At 31.2% G+C, this 16,998-nt stretch overlaps 2 protein-coding genes across 2 annotated transcripts in view; one reads left to right on the top strand and one right to left on the bottom strand.

Moving 5' to 3' along the window:
• The window catches only part of Nf1 (neurofibromin 1), a 59,873-nt gene extending 57,528 nt beyond the window's left edge, over positions 1-2,345 (bottom strand). The window contains exons 1-3 of the mRNA XM_068766041.1: positions 2,220-2,345; positions 1,270-1,413; positions 462-648 (exon numbers count right to left, since the gene is read on the bottom strand). Coding sequence (XP_068622142.1) covers positions 462-648; positions 1,270-1,413; positions 2,220-2,279 — 391 coding nt within the window. The 5' untranslated portion in view covers positions 2,280-2,345. The remainder of the gene's footprint in view (positions 1-461; positions 649-1,269; positions 1,414-2,219) is intronic.
• Positions 2,346-3,020: 675 nt separating this feature from the next.
• Positions 3,021-13,620, top strand: Snx6 (sorting nexin 6). The gene is made up of 11 exons (XM_068765709.1): positions 3,021-3,141; positions 3,609-3,737; positions 4,643-4,813; positions 6,864-6,985; positions 7,415-7,583; positions 8,595-8,754; positions 9,334-9,449; positions 9,988-10,097; positions 10,671-10,743; positions 12,159-12,268; positions 13,189-13,620. The coding sequence occupies exons 1-11, from the start codon at positions 3,136-3,138 to the stop codon at positions 13,280-13,282; spliced, it is 1,260 nt and encodes a 419-aa protein (XP_068621810.1). The 5' UTR covers positions 3,021-3,135; the 3' UTR covers positions 13,283-13,620.
• The last annotated feature ends 3,378 nt before the right edge of the window (positions 13,621-16,998 follow it).

Genomic DNA, 16,998 nt, shown 5'->3' with positions numbered 1-16,998 from the left:
AAGTACATCATCATGAGGAACAAGAGTTTCTGATCCTGTTTTTCATTCTTATTGTAGTTCTCAGGCAGGAGACCTTTCATACAATGTTTTTATACAGCATAATTTTTTAATATATGAATAACAATAATTTCCCTTTAAAGGGGTGAATATATAGCTGTTGCTTGCTGTCAATTAATTTACGACACACCTTATCCAAAAATCAATGTTAAATAACAAGGGAAAAAATCAGATTTTTAAATATTAAAAATTATTTAATCTTTACTATCAATTCCTAAACGTTTTGTGCTACTTGAAGTTATTGATATTCTAAAGAAATAAAATAATGTAACATATTTGACAAATATGCAATATCATCACTTTAAAGCTTTAACACCTAAAACCAGGCACTCTATATAATTAGTAGTGTAATCTATCAAGCACCAACAAATTTAAATCAAAAAATATTAACGACTATTACTTACCAATAAACTGACAGACCTCTCTCAACAGTATCTTAACATTCATTGCTTCATCATACTTTGTAGTGTCTTTGGGTTGAGAGCTGAGGCAAATTTCTAATGTATCCAGTACTATAACAAGACTGTCATGATATCCTTTCTCCAACTCTGTTTGTGACCGATTCACACATGCTGGGATTGTTGGTTGATACTGGAAGAGTGGTAAATGTTTTCTTAATATTAAGATAAGCATAAAATTTTTTACACATTTAGTACATGCTAAGCATGTAAAAATTACACTTAAATTTTTGACCACAAAATCTTCTATCATAAAAATATTGCAAATAGACATCATCATCATCACATACATATTTGCCTATAGTAATTTTTTGTGAAAGGGAGACAAAAGAGAACTCTAAAAATTATCTAGTAATAAATTATAAAAAAAATCCTGAGCCTCCACCAGCACATAAATAGGTGCAGTTTGTAGTGTCCTTAACCAAATAATATATACATAAACCTTTATGTGATAATTAAAAAAATTACAAAATATACACTCCTTAGATTTACTTAAATCCATGTGCATGTTAATATTTAGTTAGTTGCTAATATTTTATTAGCAGTCTCAAATGTTTTGCTGACAGTATCTAGTTTTATGCCTCACTCTTTCACATCCTGTAATTTATTTGGTACAAAAACGCTTTCCATATTAAGTCAGGACACTTCACAGTGATAATGCTTCCAAATATCTAATCTCCAGTAATAATAATTATGCAGATCACTTAATTAAAATAATGATGTAATAATATTAAACATATCTTATGTTACATACCAATTCATTGACCCGTTGCAAAATTTTTGTTAGTCCAGCTATTACCAAGGAAAAGCGATGTCGACTTATTTGCACTAGGCATGCTTTACACTGCTCCTCATTAATGCGAGAGTGAAGGTTTTGTGCACCAGTTTTGTAGGGTAGCTGGAATTTTAACAGTTTACTTTGTAAATATAGATAGCAAATGAACAAGTTTGCATTGATTTAACCATATTTAAGATGCTCACTTTAATTGTTAAACCTATTAAATGGAAAATCCTATTAGTGATCTGATTATAAGTACTGAAAACTTTATTCTAATCTAATCATCTCATGATATATCATTAAATTAAAATTTAAGACTTTTTTTCTTTTTTAGTGCAAAGTTTTAAGAACACTTAAAATGTGTTAAATCTACAAATAAAGCATTGAAATCGATTTTCTTAAGAAAAGTAAGCATAAGAAAATGAAAGAATATGAGTGAGTACCATTATAATGCCCATGAATAATTTATTCTTGTCAACATAGAACAGTCTTAACTGAATAAAGAGAGTATCATAAATTAATAAATTTCAATTAAATTAACAGTTGGAGAATTTTTGGCCAAAATTCTCTGTTCTAAGCGTTTTTTATGAAATATTCCGATAGAAAAAAAATATTCAGGACTAACATGAACGATAAAAGTATTCACACTATAACGACACAAATGATAAAAATGCTAAAAAAATAATTTTACATGACTAATAAAATTTTGTGTGGGTGTAAGTTAAAACTCAAACATTAGTAATATATTGCAAAATAAATTAAGTTCACACTAGTTCCAATATTTTAAGATAATCGTATATTTAAGAATTAAAATTAATTAACGGACTCACGCATAATGCAATATATTTTTTTACATAATTTTAAATAATATCCTATTTATTTGAGGGTGGGTCTCAAATCATCTATATAAGCCCTTGCGTACTAACCTGCTCTTCAAATCGCGCTATTAGAGAGTTTGCCCATTCTCCGGGTTTCTGCGTCCCCATTTTGTAGAAATAGTGCTTAAATTTTAAATAAATAAATTATAAACAAGTATTTTGCGAGATTCCATTTTCGTCTTTCGATTTCTTAATATTTTAGTGTTGCAATGTTTCGAACGCAAGCTTTCAGTAATGCCTAAACTTGTCGGATTACATCCGTTTAAAAATATCAGGTATAAAGAACTTCGTAATCCTAATACAATTTATTCAGTAACGGTAAAGCGTACAAAATTTGTTATAAAATATTGACAATAATTAAAATTATAATTTACAGTTGAAAAGAAAGTAATTACGAAAAATGTCAAGATTAAAATATATAATACAACAGTTGTTATAGTAGCAGTTCAATATATTTATGTAACAATACTATTTATGCTTTATAAAGTAAAACTATATTTAAGATAATGCTAGGATTGAAAAGTTAATCAAATAAAATAGTTATATTTGCTAGAATTCTGCGCTGTATGAAGCATTTACTTTGATTCATATTTGATTCTACCTAATAATTTTAAGAAAAATGTAAGAATGTGTGTGTACTTTAAGAATACGTATGTTAGTAGAACTAATTTTAGTATATTTTTTTCTTTTCTTAAAACGTCACTCATCATTTGTAGTAGACATTTTTCTTGTAATATGCCAGTGCCATAGTGGTCACGGTGATAAAAATATTCCGACAAGCCCAATATATATATATTTGAGAAAAATTGGCATGGCAACATTATATTGGTTGACTAAACTAATCTGACTTTTGACAATTTGTTTTTTGTTTAGTTAGATCGGAAAAGTATTGTGTAGTTCTCTGAAAGTAAAATACGGCGAAGAATAATTTAGTAATTAATAACATCCCAAGAACGAAAACAAAATGATGGTGAGGTTCAATCGCATAATTTTCATTTTTCCGAGTTTTTACTATATTTTAATTAGATTAGGGGGCGTAACCAACCGCCAGTTACTAATAAAATTACATTATTAAAAGATAATATTTCATTAAAGTTATCTTGTATGCGTCACTTTCTTCGCTTTATAGGTTCAATAGATTTTTTAATACAATTAGCTTTAACAGCATTCCGATAACGCTTGTTTCATGACGTGGATATTACAAGTAATTGTATTTTAAGTTTTACTAACCAGATAATTACTTAGAACATCCTTTAAAACAACTTAAGGAATTTCACCAATTTGTGTAATGTTGTTTGTTATGTTTGTCGATTTTCAATGATAATTTTTAGTCTTAAGTTCTTAAACATTTTGAGTATTTGGCATTACTGTATTTATAAATAATAATTAAATGTGTTATTATTAATTATCAACAACCCGTTATTTTAATTTGAACAGGACTGTGTAGAAGAAACCCATCATGATCCCCTCTCAGTTCCACCAGTGACTTCACCAGCAACTGGGGAAACTAAAGTGGAAAAGAAAAAACCCAGTGAGAATGTTTCTCTAGCTGACAATAGCTTATTAGTAAGTATTTTCATATCAATGGGTTTATTCATTAAAATATGCTTTAAGAAACTGGCTATTTTACCAGATACTAAAGAACTTAATTTTATTTATATAAAATAGTAACTTTGTAAAAACCTTAAAAAAAATACAGTATTCACATATTTTGTATCATATTATTCACACTTAAAAATTTTCAAGTTCATTGTGCGATGTACTATAATTGTTATTCACATGAAGTTGTTTGTTATTCTTTATGGAATATGTTGAGTTTTTATTTGGGAAACTCATCTATTCAAGAGATTTCAACTTTGGTTGACCATTATTAGAAAATAAAATACTTGTTTATTGTAAACTAATTTGATAAATAGATAATGTATAAAGTAAATAAAGAAGTGAAAGCTTAGTGTATCCACTATGTAGATAATGTAATAACAGAAAAATTCAGTTTCTGTTAGATAAATTGTAAGTTTTTGTTTGGGGTGATATCCTATACAAGACTATCCTTGATAATGTGTCTGAGAACAGTAAGAACCTAACACACTAGCAACTTAGATAATGCAGTAACACCCAGTGTCTTGGCAAGGCATCCTGCAATATACTGTGGCTGGTCATAGTATGCCTTGGTTGTATCTTCTTCCTGATAAACATTTTAGCAAATACAATGTCATGTGCATGTATCAGCCTTACTCTGCAGCATGTCATAATGTCTATCAACATACCATTGCATACAACAATGTATTGCAGCATCTGGCCTCAGGATCTGCAAGCCCTTTACAATATTATTGAAACAAATGTCTTTGTTTGCCACAGTATCTATTTTAAACTTAATAAGCTTGAATACCGTGTGGTAAAAACTTAAATTCTGTCCTGATACTCAAGCTGTGCATAAGATATTATTATTAATGGTTAATTTTTGGTTTTAGGTGGATATATCAGATGCACTAAGTGAGAAAGAAAAAGTAAAGTTTACTGTTCATACAATAACAACATTACCAGAATTTCAGAAGTCAGAATTTTTGGTTGTTCGCCAGCATGAAGAATTTGTGTGGCTCCATGATAGATATGAAGAGAATGAGGAATATGCTGGTTACATTGTAAGTTTTGCTTTTTAATAATTATTACATTTTATCTGCCTACATTTTCTTTTCCGATAACTTTTATTTCCATTGTGTTATATTTATTATTTATTTGCTAAAAAGTAAAATGTATACAGATTATTAATTAATTGAACTAGCTGTAGGCAGGCGACTTAGAGCATAGAATAGATGACCAAAGGGGTCTTGACATAATAGACTGAAGACCATAAATCAGTGAATTAGTGAAGGATGGCCACCCACAAAATGTTTAGATAACTTTGTAATGGTTGTCGGAAGATGCTGGATGTAGGCCACTAGAAACTGGTGCTATTATAGTTTTATTAAGAGGCTCATTTATTGAAAAGATTATTAAAACTATTACTAAATGTAAAATAATTTTGTTGAGATTTATAGTGATATGGGAGGATAAATATCATTTGATTTACAAATGAGAATGCTTAAAATCAGTGTTTTAATTAACTCTTAAATAACATAAACCAATCTTAAATTCTAACTTACACAAATAAATTTTCAATTTTGATATTTATATGACTTCTTGAAGAGAGTGTTTATGCATATTTATATGAAATGATATATGTAATGTTTTGCATCTCCTTATATCAATGAAACACAGTTTCACTCTTGTAATAAATGATAGTGCAAACGAAACACTGAGCATGTATGCATGTGGTGATGATTGGTGCGCGAGTGTCATAGTCAAATTGTGCACTCACTACAGTATACAATTTATAAGAGAAAATATATCTTCATGAATGCTATTAAAAAGTAATGCTTTAAAAAGCAGCATTTCTTACATTTTATATAACCTTGAATAACATTGTTTTTATCACTTGGTTTGTTTTTGTTATGTTTAAAATATCAAAACGTACCAAGTGGTTTTAGTTGTTTCATAGTAATATATAAATTCCCTGCCTTTATTTGGAAACATATGCTTCAATATCACCCAAATGTTTTAGATTAAGTTTTTATGACCAATATGTATTATCTGATTGGCAACACACAATCCCCACTTTGAGTCATGCTTCGGGATTTCTATTATAAATCAATTCAGGAATAATGAGATTCACAAACGAACGTAAGTAAACAATATCAACATGGGGCACAGAAGAAACCCATGGCTGCAGGGGCTGTTTTGTTTAAGATTGGAGACTAGCCTTACAAGCACGCAATGTAAGATGTTTCTGTCCATAGCACTGACAATCTTGTAAGATTGTCAGAAGATACTAGATGAATGAAGTTTCTGCTTGGTCCTGTTATAAATCTATTGCTGTGGCCTATGTTCCAGCTATGGATATTCTACGGACATAATTTCAGATGATGATTTATAAAGTCTAACTTTAAACCATAGCTTTTCAATCTCTTATGGGTTAAGGACCAATAAGGAAATTTTTTTTATTTTTTTTTATGTCATCATATTAAGATGAAATTTCGGACCTTAAGATAAAATGATTTTTCAATTAAATTGGATAGCTCACTGGACTAAACTACATTAATATAATAATTTCAATTATATATGCTGCCTTAATATTACTTCTTTATGTCAAATATGTAAAAATGGAATTAATAATATGATAACTATTAAGTGCTTTTTTCAATACAACCTACTCTGGTAAACCAGAGTAGGTTGTATTGAAAAAACCAGTTAACTAAATAAGAAAGGACCAATATCTAGCCACCTCCGCACATGCAGTGGTTGTCGTGCATGAAAGTGCACCGCCCGCCAGCCCGCTCGTAAATGCGCATGCGACAGACAATGCAAAGTTTCACTCGGTGTTTAGCACTAATCTGTGTAACAACTCCTGAAGATGCCCCGTGGAGGGGTGAAACACGTGTTGAGTGAATTTACGGTGGCGGTTGTGTAGTTTGCATTGTCTGTCGCATGCGCATTTACGAGCGGGCTGGCGGGCGGTGCACTTTCATGCACGACAACCACTGCATGTGCGGAGGTGGCTAGATATTGGTCCTTTCTTATTTAGGATGGACTTCCGCAATGTAACGCCTGAATCCATTAAACAGTTAACTAAAGTTAACCTTTTTATAATGATAGATACCACCTGCACCTCCAAGACCAGATTTTGATGCGTCTCGTGAAAAACTCCAGCGTCTTGGAGAAGGCGAAGGTGCTCTCACACGTGAAGAGTTTCTCAAAATGAAAGAAGAGTTAGAGGAGTAAGTATCTTTGGACAAATTGAGGAATCTTACTAATCATTTGTAATATGGAGTATAGTATATGCAAGCAGTATAGTAAATGCATGACATGTATGAAGAGATGTCTAATATATGTAGGATGCCTAAAAGTGTTAAAGAGCCTTTAAAGGGGTAAATATAAATTCCATTTATGATCAAAGTATTCAAAATTATGAATACTACATATTAAAATTAATTATTGTTAACCATCTCTCCATGTAAAATTTGTACTACAAGAAGTTATTGGCCTACTGCTTTCCAATATTAAAAAAATTGTATATTTCAGAGTGATCATTTGATACAGAGTGCTTGGATATAGACATAAAAGCTAAACAGCCTTTATATGTAGCGGTGCAATTGAGAATGACCCACTGCAAAATTTTCTGTAATTTATATTGTTCTTTTCGTCAGTGAATATCTTGCAACATTTAAGAAGACTGTGGCCATGCATGAAGTTTTCTTGCAACGTTTAGCCGCTCACCCCGTGTTCCGCAATGACGCGCACTTGCGTGTATTCTTGGAGTACGAACAGGATCTCTGCGCGAAACCTCGCGGGAAAATGGATCTTATTGGCGGATTGGTTAGTCTTTGACACTCTCTTTCAATATTAGAGGTACATAGTACATTTATAGTACAAAATATTCTCTTATAGAATACTAAAAAAAATTTATGCACTATGTAATCTTTAGAGTTACATAGTATTCTTTATACACGATCACTTTGCCTGTCCGACTGGAACCTCTGTACCACCCGTTAGGTACAGCTAATTAATTGTCTGCTCTCGTACCGGCAAGCACAGGATACTGCGCCTGTCCACCTGGTGGATAGACACTTTGGTTAAGGTCATTAGATATAACTGGATGTAGATTGTCTTCTACTGATCTTATAGGAAAACTACAAAGAACGCTCATGTCCAGCAGTGGGCTCCCTGCGGCTAAAATGTTGGCTATTATATCATGTCAATATTTAAAAGCATATTTGGCAAGCGGCTTTAGTCAATAAGACAATCACAAAATTTTTTTTAACAAAGTTCTCCTCACTCTGTGCCTTTCGTGCATCCTCGAATGCAAAACGTCTTTCGAGTAGTAAACTTAATAAAAAGTCTCTCGAAGTCTCCTCACGCCTTTGAACTAGTTACTTCATGGAGCGTCCGCCTAAACTCTACTATAGCTACCAAAACTGCAGTACCACGCCCCAGTATGTGGGGGCGGGACGGTGAATGTCAGCATTAGTGGCGGAGGCGGGTTTTGTGCCCCTTTCATCGGTTGTCCTAACTTACTGCGCATTCCTAAGGCTAAGGCACGATACTGCGATTTTGGTAGCACTGTACCTAAGAACTTGGCTTCTTCTCAAACCTGTCAAATAAATAATTTACCAGCCCGAATCGCGGTTCCAGAAGGATTTAATGCCAAAATTGACCATAACAAATAAACAAAATATTTAGATCGAAATTGTTAACACCTGCACATAGTAAATGTGTATAGTATAGATTTCACAACAAATATATTCTTTCTGTGATTAGGTAATCCATTACGTTGATTCGCTTTGTTTATTTATAGCTTGTAAAAGAAAGATTGTTTTTTTTTTAAAGATGCGTTCCATGACTACAACGACGGACGAGATCTATTTGGGTGCGACGGTGCGTGACGTGAATGATTTCTTCGAACAGGAAACTGCCTTTTTGCAAGAGTATTATTCACACCTTAAAGAGGCCGTTGCAAAAGTCGATCGTATGACTTCTAAGCATAAGGGTGAGAATATACCCAAATATAACAAATTCACTTGTAGCCGTTTAGATTTATGACATTTCAATATGGCTGAGATATTCGAGAAAGTACGCGTACTTGCAGCACGATGAGCTTTTCCGACCTGTCGCCATAAGCACGCGTACTTTAAAATCACGGAGACACTTAGTCAGCGATCCATCCAGCTTGGAATTTTTCTTGTTTAAAATAACATGTGAGACTATTAAATGTATGAGTTAAGCAGGTGAACAAAAGTTTAAAAGAATGAAATATATGGAACTATTCAGTTTCAAGCTTGGCGTTCATCATGTCAGCATTCTGAGTCTGTTTAAAATGTTAAAAATAATTAATGATTCAAAAGCATGTAGGCGTGTAATGCCTACTTGAATAAAGATTTTGAATTTCCTAAATATTCTTCGGTGTTTGACATCACGGAACAGCATGAGCTAGTCGACCTGTGTTGCGGTCATCGAGCTAAGTTCGCGAACTTTAATACATTATAAAGTCGAACGTCTGACACTATTGTGAGAACAAGAACTTTGTATTCAGAATGGCACTGTGTACAAAATATGAGTTATCTTTCAGAGGTGGCGGACGCCCATATCAAGCTGTCGTCCTGCATCACGCAGTTGGCGACCCGAGAACAACCGGCCACCGAGCGCTTCCTTACGCGCGCATCCGAAACTTTCGACAAGTGCCGGGTCAGTGTTATCATCTAAAGCATTTTAATTATAATTTTCTATACATCGAAAGCTTTTATTAACCTTACTTAGCCTAAATCTACCCAGGCTGAACTTCCTGGCTGCCTTAGGACAGATATGTCCGGAAACGACACAAGCTATATTTTATTGAATATCTCATAAAACACTGTTCAAAATACTTTGAATTTTGATCTAGATACTGCAGATATCTTTACGTTAAAAAATTTCAAGGATTTGTTCCCGAACCAAAAATATAGTGTATCTTAATTCCAACGCGTCACTCATTCGTCGTAAAGTAGTGACACTGTAGGGTGTACGCTTGGCAAACCTTTGGCAAACAGGAGGTAATGGTCTACTACATTGTGATTAACTGCATCGAAGATATATACACTTTGGAAACATGAATTCTCCCTCAAGTTATTTCAATTTTAATTAAATATGTTATTATATATTATTTAAAATATGTACAGTCCCGCTGAGTTTATTCCGCCTTCTCAAGTTGATTAAAATTAATTTTAATATCCCTCTGATATTGCAGAAAATTGAAGGACGTATGGCTTCAGACCAGGATTTGAAGCTGGCGGATACACTCCGATATTACATGCGCGATGCTCACGCTGCGAAAGCCGTGTTGGTGCGGAGACTTAGGTAAATATGTCTAATACAATTTTTGTAAAGTATTTGGTTTAGCGTTAGGTGTCAGATTTGTTTAAAGTAATGTAATAAAAATAATGCTATAAGAGTCTGCCGAGAGGCAGGAAGAAAATCAGAGCACCTCATCCATGCTCTTCAAACTTTTATGACCTAGTCTTGGTGGTGGGATAAAGCGTGACAAGGCCTTAATTCTGGGTATCTACCCTGAGTCTTAGCGGTAAAAGACCGGTGTCATTTTAACCGCGGCGGTGTTTGAAAACACTTCCGTAATTTTGATTACAGACTCTAAAGAGAAATGGTCAGATTTTACACTGTAAAGTATAGTGATATTTACGGTGTTTACGATAGGGTATCGGGATAATCCTAGGTGCAAACTATAAAATTATCACATATGTTATGGTTAATATTGCAATATTTTTATGTATAGTTTTTAATAAAATTATTTCTGGATTGGTAACATTTGATATCATTTTAAGATCTGTATTACCAGGTACATGGTAGAAAAGTGTTGCTACACAAAAAATAGTAAATATAAAAGTCTATTAATATAATTCATATAATTTCCAGATGTCTTGCAGCTTATGAAGCAGCTAATAGAAATTTAGAACGTGCGAGAGCGAAAAATAAGGATGTCCATGCTGTAAGACCATCACAATTATTGTAATGTACACTAGACACGTTTAAACATGTTTTGAATCACTTTTAAAACGAATTTAACAATGTTTCACACAAGACACGAGGAACATACTTATTTCACAGCACATATCATCAATTTAATACTCACTAATTTATTAATTATGATCATAACATAAATACATTACAGGCCAAGTTTAAAAATGTAATGTATTTAAGTTTATTTATTTTTAAATATAATTTTATCACATTAATATTGAACATGAATGATGTCAAAAAAAGTCTATTTATTGAAATAAATTATGTTGTGTGTAATAAAGGTAAAGATGTTATATAAAGAAAATAATTTTCTCAATAATATAGCATATAATAAGCACTCGATCAAAATTTTTAAGAGTACCAATTTCATATTTTATGTTGTAATTGTCACAATTACATAACGAACTGTCCGGTGTCGTGTAATATTCACAAGAGATTTACTTTTCCGCTCGCACATAGCCGATGGAGGTGCAAGAGGTAACACATGCTTATTCACGTTATATGCTTTTTTTCACTTTTGTGATTTTAATGTCCTGTGTATGTTGTGTGCATTAATAAAATATAAAAGTAACTTCGTTAAATAAAGCTTGCCATACTCGTATACTATATTTGCTGGAAAGAGTTATTATAGCGTTCTTTTAACCACAATTTTCGTGAGCATGTGAAAGAGACAGATAAAATTCGTAGGCGTCAACAATTCAAAAAAATTTAATTATGCATTTACAGGTGAATAATCTATAAATATTTTTTTAAAAAAATGTATGATTCACAGCGAAGCTTATCACAATAATAATCTAATTTTAAAAGCTTTTGTTATACGATGAAACAAAGCGCGTTTAATTTTTTTCTCAATACATGTAGACAACTCAATTTGATACTTAATTTACGTCGTTATGAATAACTAATGATGTAGGTTGTGTAATGGAAAAAATCTTAAATCATTATTTATTTTTTATATATTTTTATATTTGCATAACCTAATTTGTAATTTTTATGGATAAATAAAGTATACTTTGCAACATCACTTTTTAGTTAAATGGGCTGGGTCGTGACATTTTTTAAGAAGAACATTATTTTATTGACTAAAATATTCATTACTGTCTTATCAATTATCATAATTATTATTTTTTTAAGACATAATTAATTGCTACTTTAATTACTTAAAATTTAACAAAACAAAGGTTGGGTGTTTGTAGGTTTTCATACCGAAATTTCCGCTATTGTAAAAATGAACAGAATTATTTTTTTCTTTTACTATAATTTATTCTTATGTTATAGAATTATAGCTTGATCTTTTGGCAGTGTAACTTGCAGCATGTTAGATTGTCAAAATGTATATAGTTATGTTAAACAAATTGTTCTATGTTAATATTTGGTCCATAGGCAGAGCAAGTTCAGGCGGATGCATGTGCTCGCTTCGAACAGCTGTCGGCGCGCGCACGTGAGGAGTTGTTAGATTTCCGTACTCGTCGCGTCACGGCGTTTAGAAAGAGGTAAGTCCATGCGGTTCGGAATCCAATCACGGACTGGCACCACAAAGTGGACCTTGTTTAATATGTGGAAAGACAAAAGACTCAGGATGCACCGGACGATTCTAATCTGTCCAATTGATAATCTATGAGGGACGCCTACGACTAGCTGTGGACGCGCTATGATTGAAATCATAATGATGAAGTTCATGGGTGATAAAATTCTAACAAATAATAGTTTCAAGATATGGAGCCGATAGAATTTTTAATTTTTTATGCCATTCATATAACAAATGCATTGTTATATATCTATGTATAACAGTAATAATTGTAGTGAATACAATAGTAGAATAAATAATATAGTTTTGTTAGAAAATGATAAATAACGGAAATATATATTATTAATCAACACTGTTTAACAAATATGATTTTTTCAAATATTAGATCGATGTTAATGCCAATGTTTAATATAATTGGTTTAATAACTAATACAGCTATTCCTCACGTCATTTTTATTAATATTAGCGTTTACAGTTTTTATTATAATAAAATATGAAATCGCCCTGATAAGTTATATGTCACATGTCACTGCATCACTATATGGGTAATAACATAAGGGAGATTTGTCATATGTATATAAAATGGTTTTCCACCTACGTACTCACACATCTCGATACCTCTGGAACACTCAGAGACATGAAAAATTGTGGATATATTCCTTTCGCCGAGTAAAGATCAGTAGTACATTTTAAGAAATTTCTATGAGTTTATAGAGAAGGCGTACCTTAAAAATGTATCTCTTCATAATATAGCTCTAATAGGTATGAAAAATAGAATATTTTTTGGCATGTCAAAATTGACCAAGAGTGGATTATCAAAAACAGGCGGGGAACGGATGATGTTTAATATTGGGTTGTTGTAATATTGCCATGTTTCGATTACAGTTTAATAGATCTCGCTGAATTAGAGATGAAACACGCGGTAGCCCAGCAGGAGCTGTTCCGGAAGTCCTTGCAAGTATTGAGGGAGTGTCAGTAAATGGACGGCAGTATTGAAGTGCCAGTGTTGGCGCACGCGATATGAGATCTGTATGAGATTTGTACTTCAACGTCGGAGGATCGCGCTCGTTTCTTATTCAATAGCTTTGTATCAGTTTTATTTTCAGCTTAATAAATATTTTATTAAATTGTGATATGCTAAAATACACATCTGAATTTATGTAATGTAAATGTTGTTCATATTACTGTCATCAACATCGAATGTTCGGATGTATATTTACTAAATAAATATTTAATTCACTTTATTCAAGTCAATATACGAGATTCAAAAATAATTTTAAACGTGAGACCTACATTCGAACGAAATTTTCGAAAATCCCAAATATACAAAATTTGTTGATAAAGTAATGTATCCCGTAATAACCAATAATTATACGTAATTAAATATTTATAGCATTCAGCGATGAGAACATTCCGAAATCCCGACACTTTTTACAGAAAAATGCTTTTCATATTAAACCAATGCATCCGAATATTTGGTCATCAGATAGGTTTATATTTGAATTTAAAATTAATTGTTTGTAAGTTGTATTAATTGAATGTACGTATCTTTATATATTATTATACTGTATAAGTTTTAGTCTAAAAATATATTTACATGGAAATGAACAGTGATATGTAAAAGTAATTTTAAGCATGACTTTCTCATGTTGATTCCTTGTATTTTTGGAATGGAGGAACTTGAAAATTTTAATTAGAAATCAGGCTATACAAATTGCCAATAATTTAGCCAAAATACATTTAGACACATAATAATGAGGGCCAAATGGCCCATATATTGTATAGTATATATTGTATCTTGTCTTTAAACTTTGGTGTTAATCAAGAAACCCGTATATATATATAAATATATACATAACTTGGTGGAAACACGTCTATACTAAATCTATACCAAAATACATATTTTTATTTATAAGGAAAAGATTTTTTAAATATACCTCGGCAAAATTATTTAAAAGTGGGTTATTAATTGAAACTACATGAAATTAACAAACAAAAGATATGATAATTGACAGTTTGTTATTTATTGCGTCAACTTATATTTGTGTTGTATAAAAAATTAGAATATTTGTTCAAAACTGAGTTTCTTTTTGTACGTTTTTACTTAAACATCATAATATTTTGTTACTGTGTAATGGATTCTGCGTATTGCGCAGACGAAATGTATGTAATAAATATAAATGTATGTATGTGTTAAATGTTAAGAATATTTCGTTTTTTTTTTTTTGTTAAAAATTGTTAGTATTTTGAGCGTAAATATGTATAAACCGGTAAGGTTTTCTATTTTGTGTATTATTTAAATTTTTCGATTTTATTTACTTTTATCATTAATGTGCTTTTTTGAACTAAATATATTATAAATATATTCGCTCAATATTCTTTTTCACTCGTTTTGGCTATGCAAGAAAGTTTAGGTGCCGGGTGTCTTCGTGTAAGAGATGTTATTATTAAGGTGTTTAAAATAAAAAATATACGATTTATAAAGAAAAACCTGTGTATTATTTTTAAATTGATCCGTTTTTCATTAGTATTTAAATTTTGTCATTTCTTAATGTAGCATTAGTTGGAAGAAGCTAGATTCATGCCGCTGCTCGGTTCTCTATTCCTTAACACTGAATAATGTTATTTATTGTCCGCCAGCCTACTCACACACCTCAGGACTGGGCGCAATAGTTTTGGCCCAAAAGTATACATTTGAATGGTCACTACAGTTTGTCTACCTAGTCAGTACCAATTTGAAATTTGAACTGTAGACACTTTTATGATATCTTAACGAAAAATTACTTAAACTAAATATTGATATATGCATAAACTAGGTATGAATTGTTAATAATTAGTTTAGTTAATTATATATTTAGTCTATGGTCGCACGCACGCACGCGTCCTATATAAACTCGCTGCCATAGTAACATAAAGACCACAACAAATACTTATTTGAAAACAGCGTACAACAGCATTAATTAATGCTTTTGTTTATTAACTTTAAGATCATTTTAAATATACTCAAATGAAAGAGTATTTATGTAAGTGTTTTATAAATATTTTTAGTCGTTTTCGTTTGCACTTTTGTATGTTAAATTATGATTGTGGGTCAGATTTTGTCATATTAATATTCAACAATGAGACATTAGAAATGAAGATTTAATGCAGCGACTTTGTTAAAGAAATAGTAGATATAGTACTTTAAATACGATAATTAATACAACGATAATTTTTAAAACAAGTAAATGTTTATTATAGGAAAGTATTTTTTTTAAACAGTTGGCAATTACTAAACATCGTTTTTTAGCATATTTTAATTTTTTCATTTACTAATTGTGTTCTTTACATAACCGTAATTTATACATAAGTAATTTATTTTTAAAACTAAACAGTTCACAAATTTGTTAAAAACAAGTTTTCATAAATTTATTTTTATATGGAATATCACTACTGCATAAATAATTATAATATATAAATATTTCTTTCTTTGAGCTACATTTTCGATAACATTATCATTAATTACATAAAATTCACAATAAAATGTTATGAAAATTTTGTAATAGTCATAATATAGACATTATAAAGTATACAAAATAAGCCATTTTTATTTATTCTTTGGACGAAAGGTTTTGCATAATCAAATTATATTTATTACATTTTGTAAGATTCCCAATCAGAGTCATCGATATCTATCCTTAGGGGTCTAAATCGGTTTTTCAGGGGAAATCTGATTATGTGTGTCGCCAAGAACTAAAAATCAACGTCTATTAATTAACACACGTTCTTATTTCAACTTTCACGACATCAAATAAGTTTTGTTACATATATCGACCTAATACTTAGTAGGAATATTAAGAAACCGTAAAGTTTTCAAATAGATAAGTATTTTGTATCAATAAGAAAAACCTAGAGTTATGCCTGGTGTCCGTTGATTTTGGAAAATAAGTCTCATGCACTGATTACTTTGGGAATCTCTGGTTTATAAGATCAAGATTAGGAAATTTTGTTCGAAGTTCATTCTATAACTACTAAAGAATAATAGAAGGGAAAAGTTGATTGTGAAAGAACATAGTTTTTGCTTCTTTATTGTCTTTAAAACCAAAAATGTTTTACCTTCAAGTGGCAATAGACGAATTCATTTTTTCTATGTTAGTGATAAGTTACGGCTTTCTGGACGAGTACCTAGTTGTTCAGCCGCAAAATATTAGTTTTGTTACTTAAAAGTTTCATGGTTAAAGAAATTACAGGACTGCTTAAACTTTGTGTTAAACGGTCATGTGTGAGGGCGAGGGTGTTATGAAGAATTTACAATGCAATAATAGGATCCGATCGAGCCGCGGTTGCATTCTATAACACCTGGAGTTGGAGTATCCAATTCGGAAGGCCTAGCACCCTGTCTTTTTAAGGAACATCCGTTTAAGTGACCCAAAATCTTACGCGACCTTCCAATTCCGCTTAGAACCACCTGTAACCCAGTGAGGCGCAGAATATTATATTTAAAAAACATACTTTACATTAAAATAGTATCGTCAGTGGCATTTGTTGAATACAACACTTAATTATAGAATGAAAGTATTTTAAGATACAAATTTTTATTTATATTTATGCGAATTAGAAAAAAAAACCGCCTTTATTATTATTGTTAAACGTATAAATTTTTAGGTATATGTTATTACAATAACTTTATACGACTTATATATTTGGATACATAAA

The sequence above is a fragment of the Battus philenor genome, unplaced genomic scaffold, assembly GCF_028537555.1.
Source record: "Battus philenor isolate CCGP_79_NKW_IND1 unplaced genomic scaffold, ilBatPhil1.0.hap1 SCAF_20, whole genome shotgun sequence".
Taxonomy (NCBI): Eukaryota; Metazoa; Arthropoda; class Insecta; order Lepidoptera; family Papilionidae; genus Battus; species Battus philenor.
This window is presented reverse-complemented; position numbering and strand designations above follow the sequence as displayed.

Excerpts from the sequence above, each read along its gene's own strand:
- Snx6 (XM_068765709.1), top strand. Across the intron at positions 10,098-10,670 it reads GTGTTGGTGCGGAGACTTAG|ATGTCTTGCAGCTTATGAAG; the intron begins GTAAATATGTCT and ends TATAATTTCCAG. Across the intron at positions 12,269-13,188 it reads GTCACGGCGTTTAGAAAGAG|TTTAATAGATCTCGCTGAAT; the intron begins GTAAGTCCATGC and ends TTTCGATTACAG.